The sequence below is a fragment of the Ostrinia furnacalis genome, unplaced genomic scaffold, assembly GCF_004193835.3.
Source record: "Ostrinia furnacalis isolate ACB-3 unplaced genomic scaffold, ASM419383v2 OfSCF4757, whole genome shotgun sequence".
In the NCBI taxonomy this organism is placed as follows: Eukaryota; Metazoa; Arthropoda; class Insecta; order Lepidoptera; family Crambidae; genus Ostrinia; species Ostrinia furnacalis.
The window spans coordinates 26933-50707 of record NW_021134996.1 but is presented as its reverse complement, the minus strand read 5'-3'; the positions used below and the strand labels follow the sequence as shown (position 1 = coordinate 50707).

Below are 23775 nucleotides of genomic sequence, written 5' to 3'. Positions count from 1 at the left end.
ATAAATAAGTGAATTATTTGATATTATGTATTGTTTTGTATTACTTTGAAAGACTTTTAGAGGTTAGATAAGTGTTCAAAGGAAGTGGTTGTGTTATCTATGACTAATAAAAATGACAAAGTATTTAATTATCGATGAGCTTGCGATTTCGTCAAAGATTTTTTTATTGCATGAGTGTGTAATATTATTATGGTATGTTCTGGAGACTGTTTCAATTTTAACTGATCCATTTATTCATTTGAAAAGTTTTGTATGATAATGGAAATATTTACATTTTTACATGTTACTCAGCAAGTGAAATTTTATGATGTTTTTTATAAATATCTAAAATAAAATTTCATTTTCTGACTGTACCCTAAAATTGTACCTACATCCGAGTGTAACCACAGAATACCTAAGTGTGACCAAATGGTTATATTATGTATTGAATGTTTTATTAAAAATAAAACTAGTAGATATGAAATTAATTATATCGTCGATCGTGTAAATTTTTTTATTAGAAGACGAGTCTAAAGAATGCAGTGCTGTCTCAATTAGTTGTTAGGTACTTACTAATATTTCGAAATATGTCCGAATAATAAACTAGAAAATCGTTATTATTAAAAAATATATTTTGCCCAATTTTCATCAAACAAGCAACTGCCTTTTATATGAATATTTGGTCTTATAAATAAGTATAAAGTACCTAATTTAGCTCCTATTTGTGCCAGTTCACCAGCTGTAATAAAAATGACAAAGGAACTACAATATTGTATATGTAAAATGGTATCTCGTGTGTTGATTTATTTATTTATTTTTACGGGACTGTTTTCAATAAAAAGTTGTAAAAATATTATCGATTTTCTTTTATTTATCCAATGTCTTTGTCTGCAAAATAATTTAACCTACCTAACTTACCAAATTTATACTTACAGTAAGTAATATTGTTAGTCAAAATCTGTTCAGCAATTATTGGATGATGCAATAGTTAGGACAGAGTAGGTAATTAATAAACATCCATCTATCCTTCATCACAAACTTTCTACTATATTCTATAGATAATTACGTATGTTCAATGATATTATAAAACTAACTATACTATTATAAAATTACATGAGTTAGGAAAAGGTGTTTTAAACTCTGAATACAAATTAGAAAGCCCAAAAATCCGGTTTTAGATTTACATTCAACTATAGCTTTTTTTTTTCTTTAAATCCTTTATTATAACTGCAAGACTAGCTAATCTTTTCTTCAATCTTTTATTACATTGTGTAAGAATTTTATTTTTTTTCTGTAACTGGATATTTTTAAATGTTAATTTACGCACACGTTGTCTTAGCGCTGACTTTCTTGGTGTTTCTAAAATTTCTTCCAACTCAGGCAAACTGACATTGTCTAGACTCGACGGAGAGTTCGGAGCATATTGATTTTTTTGTTCCTGAAAAAAAGAAAATATTATTATGTAGTCGATCACTGATTAAGTACTGCCACTTTTTCTTGTATCAATAAATAATCTCTTTTACCGATTGCCTAAGCTACATACGTACATAAATACGGCAAATTTAGTGAACACAATAAAATATAACACAATAAAGTCACAAAATTGATATTTTCATTTTAATTTTCATACAAATCGGATTTTTAAAATTTAAATAGTATGAAAATTAAAAAAATACAAATGATGATATCAAATTTCTGACTTCACCATACCATTTATATGACCATGTTAACATGGGCTAGTGCCGGCTGCCGGCTCATATACCCATTTACCTAACACCCTGTAAGTATATCAATCCCGCGGCTTGCGGGATCGCGATTTTGATGCGGGATTGGATTCCCTATTTGCAGCAATAATTATGAAGTCCAAAAATACGTACCTACGACTGTACCTAATTAAACGTGAATGAGAATGAAAGGCAACAGCTACATACTAATTTAATTATCTTTATACATAATTATATTTACCTCAATACATGGAACAGCATTATTTTTTAGTAACGTTCGTCCTTTTTCCGAAACATATTTGTAAGTACTTTTGAAGTGATTGCTACAGATTCTGCTGCTTTTTGATGGTGTCCAGTCCAGTTCGCTTCTTTGTTCACGAACAATTGCTATCCAATCTTGTAGTCTGACCTGATCAATCGGAAACCTTAAAGAAGAATAAAACAATAATACTCCTAAATTATCAGTATAATTTATTATAAAACTAGCCTTCCGCCCGCGGTTTCACCCGCGCGGCGTAATTTCTTATTTCAAATATCCCCCCCTTCCCCCTACATTTCTGGGATCAAAAGTACCCTATGTCACGGTAATACTATCTATACAGTATTCCAACTCGACCATATTTTTGAAATAAATGTCAACAGCCGCGCAGTACGTCACCGTATGACAACATGCGATAGGGCTGTCCACCTGCAGACCCTATTTTCATTACATCTGTCTACTTAGAATTTTTATCTAGTTTTGTGAATGTATTTTGTGATTGTAATTTTTTATTTTATCTTGACAAACAAAATACTTTGTGAATGAATAAGGATAAAAATGCATGGTGTCTGTCATTAGTAGTTTTAATTTTAAAAATACATTTGTGTTAAGATAATAACAAATCTTATAAATGGCAATGCCAGATTTTGTATGGAAAGTGGCGTCTTTTTTTTTCGCGCGGCCATCGACCAAACTTTGTTTTTTAAATACAAAATAGTGTAATAAACCAAACTTACTATGGCATGTATACCTCTAAACTCAGTCTGAACTGAGTTACGAGCATTAGAAGTTTGATTATTTTCATACTAGATTTGCTTTTTGTGCGCAAGTTTTGTAAGAAATTGCAACAAAATATTGCGCTATTTTTTTATTGCGCTGATTCTGCTCCATACTGATGTCTGGAGCCTTTAGTGGATGATATTGTTTGTTTACACATACAATCTCACTATTTTGTTGCAATTTCTTACAAAACTTTGGCGCAAAAAGCAAATCTAGTATGAAAATCATCAAACTTCTAATGCTCGTAACTCAGTTCAGACTGAGTTTAGAGGTATACATGTTGTAGTAAGTTTGGTTTATTACACTATTTTGTAATCAAAAAACAAAGATTGGTCGATGGCCGCGCGAAAAAAAAAAGACGCCAATTTCCGGCATTGTCTTTTGCGACCGTAAAATGTATGCGCCTCGACTGAAGCGTACAAAATGCATATTATAATCTGAAGTCAGAAAATTGATATCATGATTTTAATAATATTAATTTTGATACAAATCTGATTTTATAAATTTTGTTTTTATGAAAATTTAAATGATATCACTGACTTCATCATACCATTTACATGCATAAATGTTAAACATGGGCTAGTGTCGGCTTATAAATCCATTTACCTAACACCTTGTATAAATAGGTACCTACTTGTAATTATTTTTATAAAAAAAAACACTTACTGTTTAAAAAACAACACATCGTCCGTTTATTACTGTGGCACATTCGCGACACCCCCGACTTTTGCATGTCGAGCGCATACCGAGATTTGAATTTCGAAGGAAAGCTCGCGTTTCGTCCGTTTATATGAAGTTACAATACTGTATGATATTATTACCGTGCCTATGTCACCTGGGGATAGTGTAACTTTCCAATTCCAACAGTGAAAGAAATCAGTTCAAAACAAAGAAACAAATTTTTCCTCTTTATAATATTAGTATAGATAATAGTCGAAAAATGAACTCAGTGAAACTATTTTTAACCGATTTACAAAAAAGGTGGAGGTTCTCAACTCAACAATAGGTTTTTTTATGTATGTTCCACTATAACTCTGCCAATACTGAACCGATTTCAACAATTCTTAATTGTAGGCATTTAGTTAAGTCAAAAGTCACCATCAATAATCGATCGATTCTGCACTAACAATCTGCAGCGCACGCATCCTTATCGCTCTAACGTCAAAACAAGATCGCTTTCTCTTTCTTAACTTGAACATGGCGCATGGGCGTCTTGATTGTTTGCATAAATAATTGAAAATATAAACACTAAATAATTTTGCATACTCACATGTGGTAAGAGATCCCTTGTATTTTGTTTACTTTAGAGTCATAATTGGTACACTTTCGAAACACACACGATGGCATTTTTTATTTATTTTGGTAAGAACACAGCGCGGTGTGGTACACACGTGATTGCGCACGACGCAGGCCACACGCAAACTAAACAAAGACATCCCAATTGGGACGTATTTGAGTAGTAGCACAGAATAATAATATGTACACTACGCGAGCGCTTATAACATATTATTGAAAGCGCGGGAAACGTTAAACTGGTCGGGCGCGTTTTTGTTTCTCTTAGCTTTAAAATTAAAATTTATCTGTTGTAGTGATCAGAAGAGGTGTAATTAGTGTTTATATTTACTTGATTATATATATATTGTGTAGTTAGTGTATAATTGCTGTATATTGGTAAGTCTTTAAAACTATTTAGTCGTCAAGATGAACGAGCCGCCTGACCCGGGGGAGGCTCCCCCGGCGGGCCACTTTGTGACTATCCCTGTAGATGCGAATACTTTTGCTCCCCTTTTAGGCCCAATGGTGGCTATTTCCAATGAGTCAGCTATGGACACGGATGGTTCTCCTGCAACTACAGCTAGAAAACGCTGCAGAGTTCACAAATGTAAAAATTGTAACAAACGTAAAAGGAAACATATTGGACAAGAAGTAAAGGAAAATGATTGTGCCTGCGATCTGCCCCCTACACCTACCATTTCGGAATCCCCCCCAAGTCCGGCAGCAAAAAAACATAATAAAATTAAAAATATTACGCATACTAACTCCCAGCCTTCTGCCTCAACAATTACCGACTCACAACTTTCTTCAACCCCAGATTTTGGTAGAAAACTATATAATAGTACTGATGCCTCCCCTTATACCATACATGTTCAAAGAATTCAGACTTCCCCAGATGATGGCTCCACAATGCACTCAGTCTCCTTTGGCAAGTTTTTAAAAAAGAATGGATTTCAAAACATCATAAATGGTAGTGTTAAACAGATAGGACGAAATAAAATAGCGATGGCCTTCTCTGATTTCACAGCAGCTAATTCATTCCTAAACCATGACAGCCTATTGAAAAACAATCTGAAAGCATTTATCCCAACTTTTAATGTTACTAGGATGGGATTAGTGAGGGGAATACCAGCAGAATGGTCTCCAGAGGAGATCATATCCAATATTAACATTCCTATAGGATGTGGGGAAATTATTAAAGTAAGACGACTCAATTATAAAACCTTTATTAATGGTACACCAGAGTCTCCACCTATCAGGAGGGCAGGGAGGGTGAGACGCAGCGTCGGCGAGTGGGAGACAGGGAAAGCTGGGCTTTCTTCTGGCTCCGACTCAACCCCGCCGCAGGCCGAGCCCCCGAAGGCCCCCAAGAAACCCGCGCCAGTGCGCCGGGCTTCCGTGGAGGCAGCGTCGGCGAGCTCACCCAAGCTGCCCGCCACTGCAATTAAGGAAAGAACAGCCGAAGCCAGGGCCTGCCTGCAGAAGGCCAAGATGTCCCTTGGCACAGCCAGAAACCTGCGCGGTGACATCAAGACCGACGTCACGCAGGCCCTGGATCGGCTGTATCAGCTGGTGAAGGAGGCAGAGATGGAGAGGAAGGGGAAGGCTCCGGCGAAGAAGGTGGCCGAGCCTGAACCTGTAAAAGAGAAGGAAGCGGATAGGGAAAGGGAAAGTAGAGAGGAGGAGGACGGAATACTAGCTGAAATAAGGGAGAACCGGAGACTCCTGCTGGAGAATAGCAAGAAACTCGATGAGATTAAGGAAGAGGCAGAGAAACATAGAGCAAATAGTGGTCTACCTACCTATGCCAGCGTCGCGGCGTCCGTGCCCGGACAGCAGTGCCTGCCTGTTAGGTCGGCCCTGCACTCCATCGTGGTCACATCTAAGGACGCGATGGAGACAGGGGAGGAGGTGCTGCGGAAGGTCAGGGACGCCGTCAACGCCAAGGAGGGATGGGTCAAGGTGGACAAGATACGGAAGGCAAAGGACCAAAAGATCATCATGGGGTGTAGCACAGAAGAAGAAAGGAGAAAGGTAAAGGCCAGAATAGAGGACGGGGGCCTCCTAGTCGCGGAGGACATGAAAAATAAAGACCCGCTTCTGGTCCTGAAGGACGTCCTGTTGCTCAACAGCGATGAGGACGTCCTGAAGGCTCTTCGCAACCAGAATAGGGGCATTTTTCATGAACTCCGCGAAGGGGAGGACCGCGTCCAAGTAAGATATACTAAGAAGGCCAGAAACCCCCATACACGTCACATAGTTGTGAGCGTATCGCCGGCAATCTGGCGGAGAGCGACTGATGCGGGAACCGTGCACATCGACTTGCAGCACATCCGAGTGGCCGACCAGTCACCGCTGGTGCAGTGCACCAAGTGTCTGGGTTACGGCCACAGCAAGCGATTCTGCACGGAGCCCGCGGATGTCTGCAGCCACTGTGGTCTGTGGTCTAGTGGTAAGACCACCTGCTTCAGACGCAGAGGTCCCGGGTTCGATTCCCAGTGGGGGCAGATTTTTCTGTTCGGTTTGGTTGGTGGTAGGGCTTGTTCTAAGTCCGCCTGGCTAGCTACCACCATCTTACCTAAGTCTGTCGCCATAACAACAATGTTAACAGCATTGTTGTGTTCCGGCAGTTAGAGGTAAGATAGCCAGTTCCTCCGTGGTTGAGGATTCCGGGTGAAGCTCGCTTCCACCTTCGGCCTGATCGTCACTTACCATCAGGTGAGACACAGGCCAAGAGCTTCCTCGTTGTGGATAAAAAAAAAAAAATAAAAAAAAAAAAAAATATCATTGGAGTCTGACTGATGAGTCATGCGTGGCGTCCATTCCATAGCATGTTCTTGCCGCCATTTGCGCGCGTGACGCGTGAGCGCTGAGCTGAGCGTGCGTGTGATATTTGCGCGGGAAACACTTTAATGCTTATCCTGATGTAAATAAAAACCGAATTTTATTTTATTTCAATCAATACAGCCATTATTTATTTGTTGCGTCGTTCGTTTAATAAAACATGTAAAAATTTTGGTCTGGGCTTTGACGTATAAATTGGCGTACTGCAAAATTAGTAGATAAGGAGTAGGGTTATAAATCAATGAACAAAGTCATGAAAAGAGCCTTGTGTTGTTGAGAGAAGTTGAGAGAACTCTAGAGACTAGATTAGAAAAAACATAAAAAGACTGGCCAATTAGTTTTTTTTCTTGGCTGGCCAATTAGTTAGTATCCAATGCCACGATTTATAAATGTTCTATGACAACAATATTGAACCATAGTGAAGTGTTTAGAATAGAGTTTTTGTATCGATATTGATATTAGTTGTTAATTAATAAAAATATATTGATAAAGGTTCATCAAAAGCGTTATAATTGTTGTATAATATTATAATTTGAAATAATTTCAGTACGGTTCCTATGCTTTTGTGCATTTCTTTTATTTACAGAAATAAAATATTTGAGACGGTGAATTAATGCTTATTTGTTTGTTTGTAAAATGCTATTCATTTTACAAACAAACAAATAATGCTCCGAAACTACCGAAACGATTTGAAATTTTTTTTCACTATTATTAGAATCCTCTATTATTTCTGTTTCTGATGGATGAACTACGGTACGTTACGTAGTTCGTCCCTACATCAATGTTGATACGTACGTTACAGGTAACTAAGTACATGTTAATTATTATGTATTTAACTTTTAACAATAAAAGAAAGATAATATACACTAAAATGATAGCTCAGTAATAATTAATTGAATTTATAGTGGACTAGCAAAAGTTTAGTGTACTATCGTGTATAGAAAACTCGATATCGATAACCGAACAGCGCTTTAAAATGACAGTTGAGTCAGATTGTCATTTTTCATGAAATCTACCAACCAATAGGAGCAGTGTGCGTCAGAAATACACGTTCCCTATTGGTCAGTTTTCGGGAACATTCCAGAAAATGCCAGTGACGTCGGTGAAGTATGCGCGATATAAAACTACTTGGTTTCTCGGCGCCATATTATTTCAATTGACGAAACCGTCAGTCGCGCACGTTTTCCGAGTGTTCAACTAGATAAATCTTCAACTAGGATATTAATTTTACACAGTAAGTACATTTATTTTAAATGTAATTTTGGTTTATCTTGTTATTAGGAAATTTGCCTTTTTGTACGTATTTTTACGATTGCCGACCATTTAACATTGTTTTTGGGTAAATTCTTTCCCCATTTGCACATGTCATGGTTTCGCTTTATTTTATTGATTGATTAATGTCGAATCACGTTGCGAATAATGTTTTCCTTCATAATTTGTGCATAAAATTCCCAGTTATTAATTTCTACTTGGTTACGTTTATGTCCTCACGTGGTGATTATTCGGTTATGCGGCCGTTAGTAACGACCTCTAATAATCTAGAAAATTAATCAATGTGTATCTTAATTGAATCGTGTTCCTCAGCCGCATGGAAAATCTCCAAAACTTAACCCAAATTGCACGGTTTGTTAGTGCCGCATTCGAGAAGCTTCGCCATCGATTTTTACCATGATGACTGCGCATAGTGTGTGCTCCAGTACTTGTGTGAATTGACACCTCGTACACACCGCGTGGGATATATCCCACGGTTTCTTTCTACACCCACCTAGGCGTTTGCCCTTCCGCGGTTGTTGTACCGCGATGAATCACGCTTCCAATCCAACCTCCTTTCCGCAAAATGGCGGCCTAACCTATTTGCTCAGATGTAGACAAAGAGGCACCTAGAAACAGATGGATTTCTATGATTTTATATTTTTTTAAAGACTTCCAGGATCACTTCAGTAATAGGTAGAATCGAAGCTGTAATTAAGTAATTGTCCTATCCTGAACATACCAATGGAGGTTTTCCAAAAATCCCATGGAATTTTTGTGACAAATTAAGTTTTCATCAGTAATTGTACTCAAAACACAATAATTCATGAAACTCCATGATTATTGCTGTTCCTACTTGCTTGTTTAACTACAACTTACTACAATAATTAATTAGGTATGACGAAACTTGTACCTATCATTAACACTTAAGGACTCGCTAATGGGTCTAACGGACCCAGTTCTACAATATTTGTGTAATAACTTTTAAAGTTTGACGTTTGCGATGTTGTCGCTCTTAGTACCTTTCCACGACATTGTAGCACGGCCAATAGCGGTCATAATCGTAAAATATCCCACTGCATGTGATTGCTACAGACGAAAAATGTGTTTTTAAGTCCACTGGACCCAGTAAACAAACTGAATTTTTTAATGTTCTATACAAATTTCTCATTAATTGTTAATTGGTATAAGTAGGCAAATCATAGTAGTTTACGAAAATAAACAAGGTATTTTTTTAAATAATTTATTACAAAAATTTTCAAAAATAACCTTCATTTTGCCAAAAAACCTTCAATTTTTTAAATAAGTTGTTATTTTAGAAAAAGGAAATAAATATGACTATTGGGTTTATTATTTTGTCTTTGTTTATATCATATTATCATTCTAATAAAGTAGTTTTCAATTTTATTAAGAGTTTTTGAAAAATACATAGGATTTTATATACTGGGTCCAGCGCACCCGGTAGCGAGTATGAATGTTACAAATTAAGGCGCGAGTCCTCAAGTGTTAAGCCAGTGGGTTTATAGGTCATAGGTGCATAAAAACTTACCAATAGTAACTAAGATTTTTTATGATGATAACCAATATACTAGACTAGAGTCTCTGATCATGTTGAATGATAAAAATAATCTGAGGTATTATTAAAAAAATAAGTTTTCGCTTTGGGAAACTTATTTTTCTAACAGTATTTACTTCTTCATCAGATGGCAACAAAGGCACCAGCAGTGGGTATTGACCTGGGGACCACCTACTCCTGTGTGGGTGTGTTCCAACATGGAAAGGTGGAGATCATCGCCAACGACCAGGGCAACAGGACCACGCCCTCGTACGTGGCTTTCACAGACACCGAGCGTCTCATCGGAGATGCTGCCAAGAACCAGGTGGCGATGAACCCTAACAACACCATCTTCGGTTAGTATCTTTTGATTGGTCAATTCTATCTAGGTCTTATCCTTATCAAACTTTTTGATCTTTATGGGCTAACATTGACTTGTATTGATTGACTAACCTTGAATATTATGGAATTTTTTAGGTTGATGACCTTTGGTCAAGAACATTAAAAAGTTATACATATTACTGGAATCTTTGTTTTATGTAAAGACTTGTAGTTGTAATGTATCTTTTCATTTTCTTTTGTCAGTTAATTAGTAAATTAACTACAACATTTTTGGATGATGCAACTTAATATTTTAGTTTCTCATCATTAATGATTCGTTGTATTTGGACAAATCTAGAAATTAATGAGTCATAGATATTTTATTATGATGATTCATGTTATTTATTAGGCGCTTCCTGTAATTTTAACTTGGAAGTCTAGGTTTTTATGATGATAACCAATATACTAGACTAGAGTCTCTGAACATATTGAATGATAAAGATAATCTGAGAAAATATTTATAGAAGAAGATTATAGCTTTTAGAGACTTGTTTGTATTAACATTAATTTGACTTGTTACAGATGCCAAGCGACTTATTGGTCGTAAATTCGAAGATGCCACCGTCCAAGCCGACATGAAGCACTGGCCCTTCGAGGTCGTCAGCGATGGAGGCAAACCAAAGATTAAGGTCGCCTACAAGGGCGAAGACAAGACCTTCTTCCCCGAGGAGGTGAGCTCAATGGTGCTCACCAAGATGAAGGAAACAGCCGAGGCCTACCTCGGTAAAACTGTGCAGAACGCAGTCATCACGGTTCCAGCTTACTTCAACGACTCCCAGAGACAGGCCACCAAAGATGCGGGTACCATCTCCGGCCTGAACGTTCTCCGAATCATCAACGAACCGACTGCTGCGGCGATTGCGTACGGTCTAGACAAGAAGGGAGGCGGAGAACGCAACGTCCTGATCTTCGATCTCGGCGGCGGCACCTTCGACGTGTCCATCCTGACCATCGAGGACGGTATATTCGAGGTCAAGTCCACCGCCGGCGACACGCACTTGGGAGGCGAGGACTTCGACAACCGCATGGTCAACCACTTCGTGCAGGAGTTTAAAAGGAAGTACAAGAAGGACCTCACCACCAACAAGAGAGCGCTCCGTCGTCTGCGCACCGCCTGCGAGCGTGCGAAGAGAACTCTCTCCTCGTCCACCCAGGCCAGCATCGAAATCGATTCCCTCTACGAGGGCATCGACTTCTACACGTCGATCACCCGCGCGCGCTTCGAGGAGCTGAACGCCGACCTGTTCAGATCCACCATGGAGCCCGTGGAGAAGTCCCTCCGCGACGCCAAGATGGACAAGGCCCAGATCCACGACATCGTGCTGGTCGGCGGCTCCACCCGCATTCCTAAGGTGCAGAAGCTCCTGCAGGACTTCTTCAACGGCAAGGAGCTGAACAAGTCCATCAACCCCGACGAGGCCGTCGCGTACGGTGCCGCCGTTCAAGCCGCCATCTTGCACGGAGACAAGTCCGAGGAGGTGCAGGATTTGCTGCTGCTCGACGTCACGCCTCTCTCGCTCGGTATCGAGACCGCGGGCGGCGTGATGACCACGCTCATCAAGCGCAACACCACCATCCCCACAAAGCAGACGCAGACCTTCACCACGTATTCCGACAACCAGCCCGGCGTGCTCATCCAGGTGTTTGAAGGCGAGCGGGCCATGACCAAGGACAACAACCTGCTCGGCAAGTTCGAGCTCACCGGCATCCCGCCCGCGCCGCGCGGCGTGCCGCAGATCGAGGTCACCTTCGACATCGACGCCAACGGCATCCTCAACGTGTCCGCCGTCGAGAAGTCCACCAACAAGGAGAACAAGATCACGATCACCAACGACAAGGGCCGCCTGTCCAAGGAGGAGATCGAGCGCATGGTCAACGAAGCTGAGAAGTACCGCAACGAGGACGACAAGCAGAAGGAGACGATTCAGGCGAAGAACGCGCTCGAGTCGTACTGCTTCAACATGAAGTCGACCATGGAAGACGCCAACCTCAAGGACAAGATCACCGACGCCGACAAGCAGACCATACTCGACAAGTGCAACGACACCATCAAGTGGCTGGACTCGAACCAATTGGCCGACAAGGAGGAGTATGAGCACAAGCAGAAGGAGCTCGAGGGCATATGCAACCCGATTATCACCAAGCTGTACCAGGGCGCTGGTGGCGCGCCCGGCGGCATGCCCGGTGGTATGCCCGGATTCCCTGGCGGAGCCCCGGGCGCCGGCGGTGCCGCCCCAGGAGGAGGCGCCGGCCCCACCATCGAGGAGGTCGACTAAACATTCCACAGTACGCGCGAGAGGTTCTCGATAAGCAACTATGTGGCTATGAGATTCTCGTAACTCAATAAATAAATTGAAACTTATGTCTGCTTTCTTATTTTATGTATACCTTCACATTACAGTTATTAAGATACATAGGCCATTAGGCATAGGTACACAGTTCAAATTAGTTATGACAACTTAAAACATACACATAACATTAGGTGATTTCACAAAAATAGTAATATAAATAGGGCTTGGAAACTAAGTCTAAATCTAGAAAAATCTAGAATTTCCATAAATTGAAAGAATAGGTTAGGGTCAAATTAATATTCATCGTGTAATGATTGCTCATTTTTGACAAATACGGATAGATGTAGGGAATTGTAGGGTAGAACTAGGTAGGTGGTCCCTACTACATACCAACACAAGAAAGATCTCTGTTTCACAGCATATTACTTAGGTAATTAGGTACTTCTTCTGCTACGAATAATGTAGTTTCTATGGTGGCTACTACAAAGTATTTTCGCTCTCAAGCAAAGCAATGCTCTAAAATATGTTGACACCTGCGCGACAAACTATTATAAGCTAACAGCTGGAATGACCGTCTCGTCTGGATGATCTATTTATGTTATCCAGTTTAATTTTGTCTAGCAATGCAACGCTCGGTTCTCAAGCGTGTAAAAATAGCAACCTCAGTAAAAATATACCCACTATCTTCTTGAACAACATACCTAAACTCTCCTCCACTAAGGAGAGAGACTGGAAATTTTAGTGTCTTACAACTGAAGACCTCAGTCTGTTATGAACCTTACAAGCTAGTGAATGTAGTCCCTACGACAGTAGTTCCTAATATCTATCATATTTTCCCAGGTGTTTTCAAAATCAAAATCAAAATCAAAAATATTTATTCAGTTTAGACCACAAGTGGCACTTATTTTAAATCACTAGCAGTGCTGAGGTTGACGAATTTTCGTGATTTGGTCCGGTGATAGATGTAATAAATAAGTCGATATTACCTAGAACTCGCCGACTTGCGATTCCTAAGTAGGACCTAAATTCCTATCCTATCCTAATTCCTACCAGGAAATCCACAAGAACAAAATCGTATTTATACCTACTTTATCAAGTGTAGAGTTCAACCACAGAATAATAATAAGTACTTACTACTGGTACTGGTTCAACCTTCAGAGAAGTGGGTGCAACACGGTCATTTGGACATGATCTGGTTAAAGGAAAGTAGGGACCTGCGTCCATGTAGGACAGGGCCGGTCCTTATGTAAATTTATTCTTTGATGGAAATCCTTGGAGTCTTTGTCCAGCAGTGGACGTCGCGTCATTTTGCTGAAGTGACCGAACTTTATTCAAAGATATAGACGAAGTTTATTACCCTCAGAGCGTGTCTCGTCTGACGCATTTGTTATTGAGGTGATAAACCGAATAACAGGATTTATGTAGTCTAACGTGCGGTGACGATTGTGATAAAATCAATAACATGTCTACATTATCCGTCTGACATGTTATTCACGTGTTTTTGTATTAATGAGGCTTGAAAAACAAATGCGATGGAAAGTCACCGTGGGATTGAGATACCTTAGTATTGATTGATGTTGTTGTCAGAAAAGAGAAATTTCTTCATTGCATGTACGATTTCATTCCCTATATAAGTAAGTAAGTCACTTTATTACGTAGTAAAGTCTTTATTTGCAACATATAGAGTCATCTAGGTCTTCATCCATTTATAGCCATAACCTCGCGTCGTAGCCTTGCAATTACCATCTACGGGTTATTCAGACTAAACATATTTACCGGAAGACCAAAGTTAATATTGTACAATACAATACATTAGTATGTAAGAAGAAGTAACGTTTAATAACAGCGTGGTTTGTGGTAAGATAAAAATAGATTGCTCTATACAGGGTGTTAGGTAAAGGGGTATATGAGCCGATACTAGCCCATGTTAACATGGGCATATAAATGGTATGGTGAAGTCAGAAATTTGATATTGTAATTTTTTTTTTAAATTTTCATACAAAATAATTTTTATAAAATCCGATTTGTATGAAAATTAAAATAATTAAAATGAAGATATCCATTTTCTGACTTCACCATACCATTTACTTATTATTATGACCATGTTAACATGGGCTAGTGTCGGCTCATATACCCATATACCTAACACCCTGTATGTATAGGTAGGTAGGTAGGTATATGAAAAATTTCTAGGCTGTTCTTGGCTTTGTTAGGGTACCTACTTACTTACCTACTTGATGATTTAAGTATATTTTTCTTTGGATTACAGTACCTATCTAATTAGATAAGTTATCACTGCGTCATGGTATCTATGTCGTCTATTGTTTTAACTCTTTTTTCAGGTAAAGATCTTAAGTACTTACTATATTTAGATCTTAGCCAAAAGGCCGAGAAGCGATAGGTAGGTACTCTAAAATTTTCATTGACAGTTTGAATTTTTCATCATAGTGAATCAATACAAAGTAAGTACCTATGTACCTACTTAGCGTAGGTATATTTTCGATTTACAGGTTCGATTCCAGTCGGATAAAGTTTCAAAATAGCCTTATGAAAAAAGCTGTGACTGGTAGGTATTTGTCACATAGTTTTAGGTAGAGCTCCTCTCATAAAAAAGAAAACAATGAGTGCGTCATACTACTTACACACATTGTGTAATGTGTAGAGTAGGAGTGTGTAGGTATTTTGGTTACAAAAACAACAAAGTTGACGTTTAAACCATTTTATTTAATCGCATTTTTGCTAATACAAAACAACGGGACAATTCAAATGTTCTACGGTTTAATTCCGGACCGACCGATACCGCCAAGCCTCTACGGTAGAGCGGTGCAGGAGACGCACTTTTGCAGCATTGAGAACCTCCAATTCGCATAAGTTTCACTCTTTAACTTAACAATCACACAAATTCTATATGAATTCGTATCTACAATTTATGCAGAAGGCAACTTTTATGCAGATGCACACTTTGCGAAACTATGACACTACGGTTTTAATACACAATGTGTAGGATGTGTATTACACATCCTTGTGTTCACCTTAACACAGATAATATGTTGGGATTTCAAATTCACAAACAAAAAATTGTACATGATTTGAATGATTTTGTACGCGAATTGGGATTCTAATGCATTAAAATGTGTACAGATTCGTATGCCAGTTGGAATTTGAATACTTACAAAATACGTTGGGAGAGCAAACGCAGTATAATAACAGTATTCTACCGTTAGATTCTGTATTTTCATAATTCACAGTTCACACATACGTATAACTGTGTCCTAAATAAATTAACTATCTTTTAACATCTTTCTTTACTTACGATAAAATACTTTATACTGCCTTTGTTATTTGTGGGTATAAAACGTTAGTCTATGGTTAGGTCTACTGTCTCTTCAACCTCCGCGGAGGTCCCTGCTCAATAAGGCCAGGCCAGAAGCCACATAGCGTTCATATCATTCGTTTTAACCATTGATTTATATTATAAACTTAATTAATGCGAGTTATAGAGATTTAAGACGACGCCGCGACGCCGCGTTGTGCTAAATATGCCATTTACGAACATTTTTCAGGAATCAAACGAAAATGTTTCAGGAACCATTTTCTGAGAAAATGTAGAGTCGTAATCTCAAATGATTTATTCATGTATGTAAGTATCAGGTACTCGGTCCATGTTTATGGACTACTAGTTTATAATAGAAATCAATGTTTTTACAGGTTTACCTTATTTTAATTCCTACTAAAACTGTCAGATCGGGTTGCTACAGAAAAATCAGTAATATCTCAATTCGTTTTGCTAGCACTTTTCTTTACATTTTCTTGTTTAACTTATTAAATTTACAATGATATTAAACTATAATATAAAATTATAACAAATCACATTAACAACTATTTATAAATATTTGTTCCTGGAAGTATTAAATGAAGCTGCCATTATTACATCGGCTTATATAAATAATTAACAAAATAGTAGAACCTAAATAATTAATTTTGATTCAACCTTTTACACGTAAATATTAGGCATGTTGACACCACCATCAACAGACACAATTTTAAACCTCAAAACGATATTTCATAATCTAAAAATTACAGTAGTAAGTACACGGTTTGTGCTGTTAGGTACCGTCTTGCTTTACGAAACATTTCGAAACTAATTTTAGAAAATAATACAAAAAGAAACTACTTACAACGTATCAAATCATAAAATGTTATCATTCATTGAATACGAGTAGGTATATTGGTCTAATAAAAGTGGTGTCATCATCCTTGTTATAAATAACATTAAATACATACATTCCTTGAATAATAACGTCAGTAAATGTATTAATATTAATTAAATTATGTTATAATCGTGTATTTTTCGATTGGCAATCGCTAAGAATACTTTATGCTGGCATCCCGATTTGATAGTATGAAGGGCATACTTTTCGAGGTCACTGCTTGCCTGTAAACTTGAGGAAAAGCCCCGTTTTACGAAATGACAGTCAATTTATGAACCTAGATCATATTTTCATATTTATCGAGTTTTAAATTGTTTTATTTGTAACCTAAGTGGTTTGTGCGCACGATTAGAGGTGGGTAGTGTTGCTAAGGATCAGTCTAGTAGGGATGGAAAGATGAAAAGCAGGCAAAGAAAATGGGAAGAGAAAACTATTATTTTTTCAAGATAAAGGTTTTTGAACTAAGAATATAGAGGTATCATATTTATATCGGAGATCAACGGACCTGTGCTCGATTTCGCAGACGCGAGTAGGGATCTATTTTGGTGCGGTTTATTTTTGATGCAGAAAAGATCGCTCTATAAATAGCTCGGTGTGCGATTCTAAGTTATCAATCAACGGTTTTTTATTTTACGAAGCTTTCCTACATATCTTTGTATGAACTTGGATTACTTTCCAATTACCTAATTCGCGTCAGATACTTCTAAGAAACAAAAGATGACAGCGTAGATACATAGATAGATATCCCAATAGGTAGGGAGGAATATGAAAGTGCTTCGATTTGTAAATATAATTTATATGAGTTTACAGGCACGCGGCAATGATTTTTAATACAAATATACTTAATCTTTCGGAAGCTTATCACTTATTATGTCAGTATTCCACAACTGGATATTTTTTTAAAATATTGAAGATTAATTTGAAATCAGTCAATTAATTATAATAGTTAAGTTTTTATTTGAAAAAACCGTGCAAGAGATTTATTGGATCAATTGGGTAGTTTAATAGGTAGTAAAATAAGTTTTTAAAGTAGGTTTAAATCTGTCTTGAAAGTCGTCAACACTTCTGAAAATATCAGCGTGGAATTGTAGAGCACTTAATTTTCATAGATCATTAGACCAGAAGATTTCATAGTTTCGCTGTTTATGCCATCAAAAGAAGTGTAGGATTTACTGACTATCTAGTTCGTAAAATTAATTAGGCTCAACATTCTGGCTGCGCAGTTTAACATTAACATACATTACTGAGAATTCAGTCTTTATTAATTAAGGATATGCCTGAAATCTTCCAACTAATGATCTTATATTATTACCTATTTATTATATTTCCAAAAATAAACTGGAGAGAATGTGGTTTAACAAAACGAAAAACTATCCTATGTCAATGAATTAGGGACTATTTCGATTCTGACGTAAATAATTCCAATCGAAGATACATAGATACAAAATTAATATGCATTTTATGTATCTAACTATTACTTAACACGATTGTATACACTATTATCTAGACTCTGACAGCCGGTCGGTGACGTCATTGCCAAATAATCTAGCTCAGGAGGTGATAAGTAAACTAGGACAATTCCAGTCAGCTGTTGTAAATATGTGGTAAATATTTACTTTCATGTGACATGTTAGCCAATCATGCAAACAGCCTTTGTGCGTAAATTATATTATTATCTATACATACTCTGCAACTTTTCTTTTCAAACAATATTCACTGCTGACAAAGTTCTATAAATATATCTAATCAATCACTCGTTCGTTTACAATTTTACACACAACGGCTTTTGTCTGTATTATAAAATGACACGCATTAAGAATCTGTCCTGAACAATAGATTTTTATCTGTGATGATGATGAGCCCATTGAACTGCTGTCATCTATCATTGTTGTTAGAGATCTGAAGTCTAAAACTGTGATCATGTCCTAGAATACTTATACCAATAATTTCGCCTTTTCTGCTTTAAGAATTTTACGGAAAATTTCATTAGTATCACGTTTCAATAAATTATTTGTAACATGAAATTCTCAATACTGAAACAGGCTAGCATTTGTTTAACACATTACATTTACTAAGCAGCGTAGATCTTTCATTTGTTATTTTGTTGTTTAAACTATTTTAAACTTATTTAAACCTGGGTCGTGTGCGTGGTCATTTATAATAATGTTGCCATATATTTGATGTCCAAAAATTACAAATTTTGGTACACTGCTTAGAATAACACACATCTTTAGCTTATTTATGTACAATCATCACATTGACTTACTTTACTTGACATTCGACTAGAAGCTTAAAGCGCCCAAACTTACCTAGTTCTATCATCATTAATTAATTTCGATTTTACGAGCTATTGCTTCTTAATGTACTTGGCATAATTACCAATAAGCTGGTAGATATTGCTGGCGTGACTGAGCGACAAGCCCGCAATTTCAATTCATTTAATAAGCTACTTATATTATCTGTTTTTGTACAGTCTTTAAACATAACAAGTATATTATAGTAACATTTAATCTGACAAATCCTTTTTGTTTCCAAGTTGACTTGTCGCAAAGTTGCAACTGAAATATTTTCTCAGTAATACATCGATGTTACGACTCGCTATTCGCTCAGTGTTACTAACATTAAATAAGGGGTTCCCCATAAATATGGCTGATATGACGCCAGAGAGTGAGGTAGTTTTATAGATATCGGGAATTTAGTCCCAAGCGGCAGTGGTTAAATACAATTTTGATTATGTACCTAAACTTCATAATTTTGTAGATATGCTGTAAATACAGTTAATATGCACTTAACGCAGTGCCCGAGCGCAAGGCAGAGAAGAAAATACTTCACTTGCTACTTGTTATAGCCAAGCTTAAAAATACGTTACAAATATTATGGTAGTTATTATCGGATATGGTGTCTATGCAGGGGTCTTCTGATTTCTGTTTGTGCTTGAAGTTTACGAGATTATTAACTATACCAAGATACACTTTCAAATGTATTTTACACTTGATTAAGACACAGTTTTTTGAGATCACGATCACTCATTGTTTTTCACAGTTCAAAACACCACGTTAGCTCATCCGCTTGATAAAATTTCGGTACTTCTTCCCTCGAAGGAACCGCCATTTTAAATTTAAACTAATGGATTGCCCGAAGGCGTTGGGATGGCCTGGTTGATGAGAGGAGGATGTGGGTAAAGTCTACATCCAGGCCATGGCAGGAGAACCTTCGGAGGAGAGGGAGTCCAGGGAAAGACGCGTGGCTTTCGAACGGGCCTGCTGTCAGTAAAGAGAGGAACTGGAGCAGGGCCCGTCCACGCCTTGCAGCTGCTGGTCTGGATTTGTTACTAGCTGTAAAAATAATAGTAGGTACATCATTATTGAGAATACTTCCATCGCATAAGACAATTAGGTATCTTATGAATAACATAAAACATCGTCAAAGCATTCGAGCAGTTTAGTTTATAAAATAATTATAGTTCTTTTCTGCAGCATGTTGATGGAGTAGGTATTTAGAACACCTAAGCCCAATTCCAAATATTAATGTGACTGTTATGATAATATCAACAGCATTAATTAAATTAAGTAAACATTGCACACGGTATTGATGAAGGGAACAAACATTAAGCTGAAAGCTACAACATACACAAGTCGGAAAGGTGCTGTACAAACATCAAACGTGGAGGCTTACATTCAGAGGTGTTTGTCAACACAGGGATCACAAACCACACATCATGAAGGAGTTTACCTTTATGGCTCCGGTGGGGGAGCGAATAAAATCTGAACAGTCCCAAAAATCAAGTTACTTTTGGCAACACTTTACTGAAAATTACTAAACGTACATAATTAAAATGTTTTTCGATTATTTTATGGATGTCAATCAGTATTATAAAGAGACATCTTTAAGGCTAGAGAGGCTGCAGATGATAAATCTGGATATTAGTACCCAGGTTGAACTTATTAGTAATTTTATTTAAAAACTAATTAAAATAATATCTCTACAATTTCAGATTTTATTAGCGAAGTGTTTAAGGATGGGACAATGATCGTACTTCTCTAATTTCACATACAGACGGCAACAACCCGTCAGTGGAGTTGTTAGGCGAGCGCGGCGACGGCGTGGGCGCATGCTTCGGCACCTCGCGGCCGGCCGCCATCTTGTCGTGCAGCTGAGCGAGACGCATGCTCATCTGTCTCCTTTCCTTCTGCTCCCTCTCCCTCTCCCACCTCTTGGCGCTGTAACTCCTAATAGAGGACGAACTGCTCTGCACCGAACTTAGACTTGGACGTCGCGAACCTGCGGTTTTGGAGAAAGATGGATGTAATCAAATGTCGGAGAACTAAACAATGGGTGATTGTGTAAGCTGTTACATTAATTTTATTTATTTCAAGCTTTTAGATTTTTCAGCCGTGAGTGATCTTCAATGAAAGCTTTAGTTCTTGGCATTAGAAAGTGCTGTGAAATTAAAAAACATCAGTTTCTGGATTTATTTATCGTTAATTGAGTTTCTTGAACAGATTATAAATATACCTACTGTGGAATTAGTACATTATGTAGGTAAGTACATACATTATATTCTATACTATACAATATTTACATTGAAAATAACAATACAGGTGAGTTTTAAGCCCCATACAACACCACAGATAATATAAAAACGAGTGTACAATGGTTCTAACTTTGACTTTACGATGGTTAGGTAGCAAATCAACATATTTTACTGAATTACAACGTGAAAGAAATTAGACTTGGCCCTCAAATGTGTTAAAAATATTACAGATTTTCTGCTCTGGTACGCGACACAATTTATTTAGTTCAAGAGAAGCCAAGTCTAATGGATAACATTTCAGAGTATTTTCAAATCTGGGTCAGATGATTCGTCATTTTCACTGAAACCACCAACGCATCGTAACAGATGTGTTTTCTTAATTAATTAAGATCATATGGTTTCTTTCATGTGCTTGAAAGAACTCGGCGTATCATGACTCCGACATTTCTAGGAAAAATAGGATTTTATATCGATTGCGATACATTGATGATATCATCAAAATGACACAGAGTGAGTAGAACATTTTGACAGTGGTCGATGGAGTGGAGACGCTGCCGACATGCACAGCCAACGAGACGTAGACAGGCTGACAGAAAGCGTGAAGCAGTGCTGCTCTGGAAACTGAAGCTAAGGCCTGCTGACTGGCGCAAACTCTCAAATTTTTACCAAAAACTACACAAATTTCATGGTTTAATTGTTGGATTTACGTAAAATGTTTATTACATTACATAATATAAGGTAAGTATTTTTTGGTAGAAAATTCAAGAATGAACCTCCAGGTTTTAAGATTTAACTCATTTCCTTTGACCTGCTTCCCATTTTTAAACATTTTTATTTTGAAGCATAGCGCATGCCATTATTTTCTGGCAATCATGAAGTTTGGTGAAAATTTTCATAACATTTTCAAGGCAAACCTTTCGGTATCCTACATTAAATGTTACCATTGAACATATTTGTGATTGTGTGAATTTGATAAAGCTTTATTGAGGTACTGGAAATTAAGCATTAAGCATCGCAGCAAGTGTAACAATATTGAGAACATATCATTGAATACCATTGTCATTGATGATGTTTGTAACTAAGCAGGTGTCTGTGTCATGGAAGTGAAATTTGATACTTTCCTGTTCAGAGTTTACCCATTCAGAAAAAGTGTTATAAACAGGTCTTAACTCGGTCTTCAGTTTCGGTAGCAGAAGTACAAAAGCTGTGAGATAGAGAGAGGAACAACAAGGATTATGGCCATCTTGCTCGCGCCCGCGTAAGTATTGCGACTGACACCACACTGATAGCACACTTCGGCGATAATTTTGTAGCCCACACAATTTCCACTGCAAATTAGTGCCAATGCCCCAATTAAAGCCTCACATTAAGCATACTTACGAAACCAATTCATTCTAAGCTGATGTATCCCAAATATGCCATAAAGGGGTAAGGAAATGCACCACCTTTTTGTACTTGAAATAGGTAAAACTATTTAGAATTAAAAGATAAGAAGGAGAGAAGAGCTATAATATGGGCAAGATTTAGGAGACAATGTAAATACAGTGTGAGTCACGTTAAAGTGTACATATGAAAATAGATGAAACTAGACCTATTTTTATCGACAAAAAAGAGGTCAAAAAATTTTTGAGATTTTTTTTTAATTTTTTAGAGATTTTTTTTTCTTCCAATTACTTATTGTAAAGAAAACGTAATAACTTTTAAACTAAGCGGTATATCCTGATGAAATAAAAACAGTAATAATGCTAAATAACAGGCAATACTACAAAAATACATAAAATACACAAAAAATGCCAACAAATAATAAAAAATGATACTTTTTGAAAAAAATCTGCTTTTAAATTCGTGTTTTTTTGGTTATTTGATTAATTTCTCCAAAAAATGCCCCTATAACCGGTGGTTTTTATTACTTTGTGTTATTTTCTATCGTATTATCTTTGTAAAACCATAAATCACATGTCTCTATCCCTATCACAACATTTGCTATGATCGTTTGAACAAAGGCCTGCCACAACATTATTCTCCGCTGCAGGTAGAGACAATTTTAATTTTAACTAAAATGCTTATTTTACTTCGAAATCTTTTGTTTTTATTTGAAATCTAACTTGTCTTTATCAAAATTACACATCTAGAGCCATTTTCGGTTTCGTTGTTAACGAAGCGTTGAATGGCGCGCACGGAGAGGCTTAGTTCAAACGATCATTGCAAACGTTGTGATAGGGATAGAGGCATGCGATTTTTGGTTTTACGAAGATAATACGATAGAGAATAATACAAATTAATAAAAACCACCGGTTATAGGGGCATTTTTTGGAGAAATTTATCAAATAACCAAAAAAACACGAATTTAAAAGCAGATTTTTTTCAAAAAGTATCATTTTTTATTATTTGTTGGCATTTTTTGTGTATTTTATGTATTTTTTTAGTATCGCCTGTTATTTAACATTATTACTGTTTTTATTTTATCAGGATATACCGCTTAGTTTAAAAGTTATTACGTTTTCTTTACAATAAGTAATTGGAAGAAAAAAAATTCTATAAAAAATTTAAAAAAAATCTCAAAAATTTTTTGACCTCTTTTTTGTCGATAAAAATAGGTCTAGTTTCATCTATTTTCATATGTACACTTTAACGTGACTCACACTGTATAGGTGACATTAGGAAATAATAATTACATAGATAGGCATTGAT

At 37.1% G+C, this 23775-nt stretch overlaps 2 protein-coding genes and 1 long non-coding RNA gene across 3 annotated transcripts in view; 1 reads left to right on the top strand and 2 right to left on the bottom strand.

Annotated features, from left to right (window-relative positions):
• Positions 1 to 708: 708 nt before the first annotated feature.
• Positions 709 to 4220, bottom strand: LOC114359960 (uncharacterized). The gene is made up of 3 exons (XR_003656469.1): positions 4013 to 4220; positions 1945 to 2128; positions 709 to 1417 (listed from the first exon to the last, which is right to left on the bottom strand). It is a non-coding gene; the product is annotated as an uncharacterized LOC114359960 (long non-coding RNA).
• Positions 4221 to 7979: 3759 nt separating this feature from the next.
• Hsc70-4 (heat shock cognate protein) lies at positions 7980 to 12410 on the top strand. The gene is made up of 3 exons (XM_028314503.1): positions 7980 to 8095; positions 9816 to 10023; positions 10571 to 12410. Exons 2-3 carry the CDS (start codon positions 9816 to 9818, stop codon positions 12322 to 12324), a joined length of 1962 nt encoding a protein of 653 aa, XP_028170304.1. The 5' UTR covers positions 7980 to 8095; the 3' UTR covers positions 12325 to 12410.
• A 2711-nt stretch (positions 12411 to 15121) lies between these two features.
• LOC114359958 (uncharacterized) overlaps positions 15122 to 23775 on the bottom strand; it is a gene marked incomplete at its 5' end in the record, with an annotated part of 34991 nt that continues 26337 nt past the window's right edge. Inside the window, 2 exons of the mRNA XM_028314502.1 lie at positions 15122 to 19885; positions 20587 to 20831. Coding sequence (XP_028170303.1) covers positions 19817 to 19885; positions 20587 to 20831 — 314 coding nt within the window. The remainder of the gene's footprint in view (positions 19886 to 20586; positions 20832 to 23775) is intronic.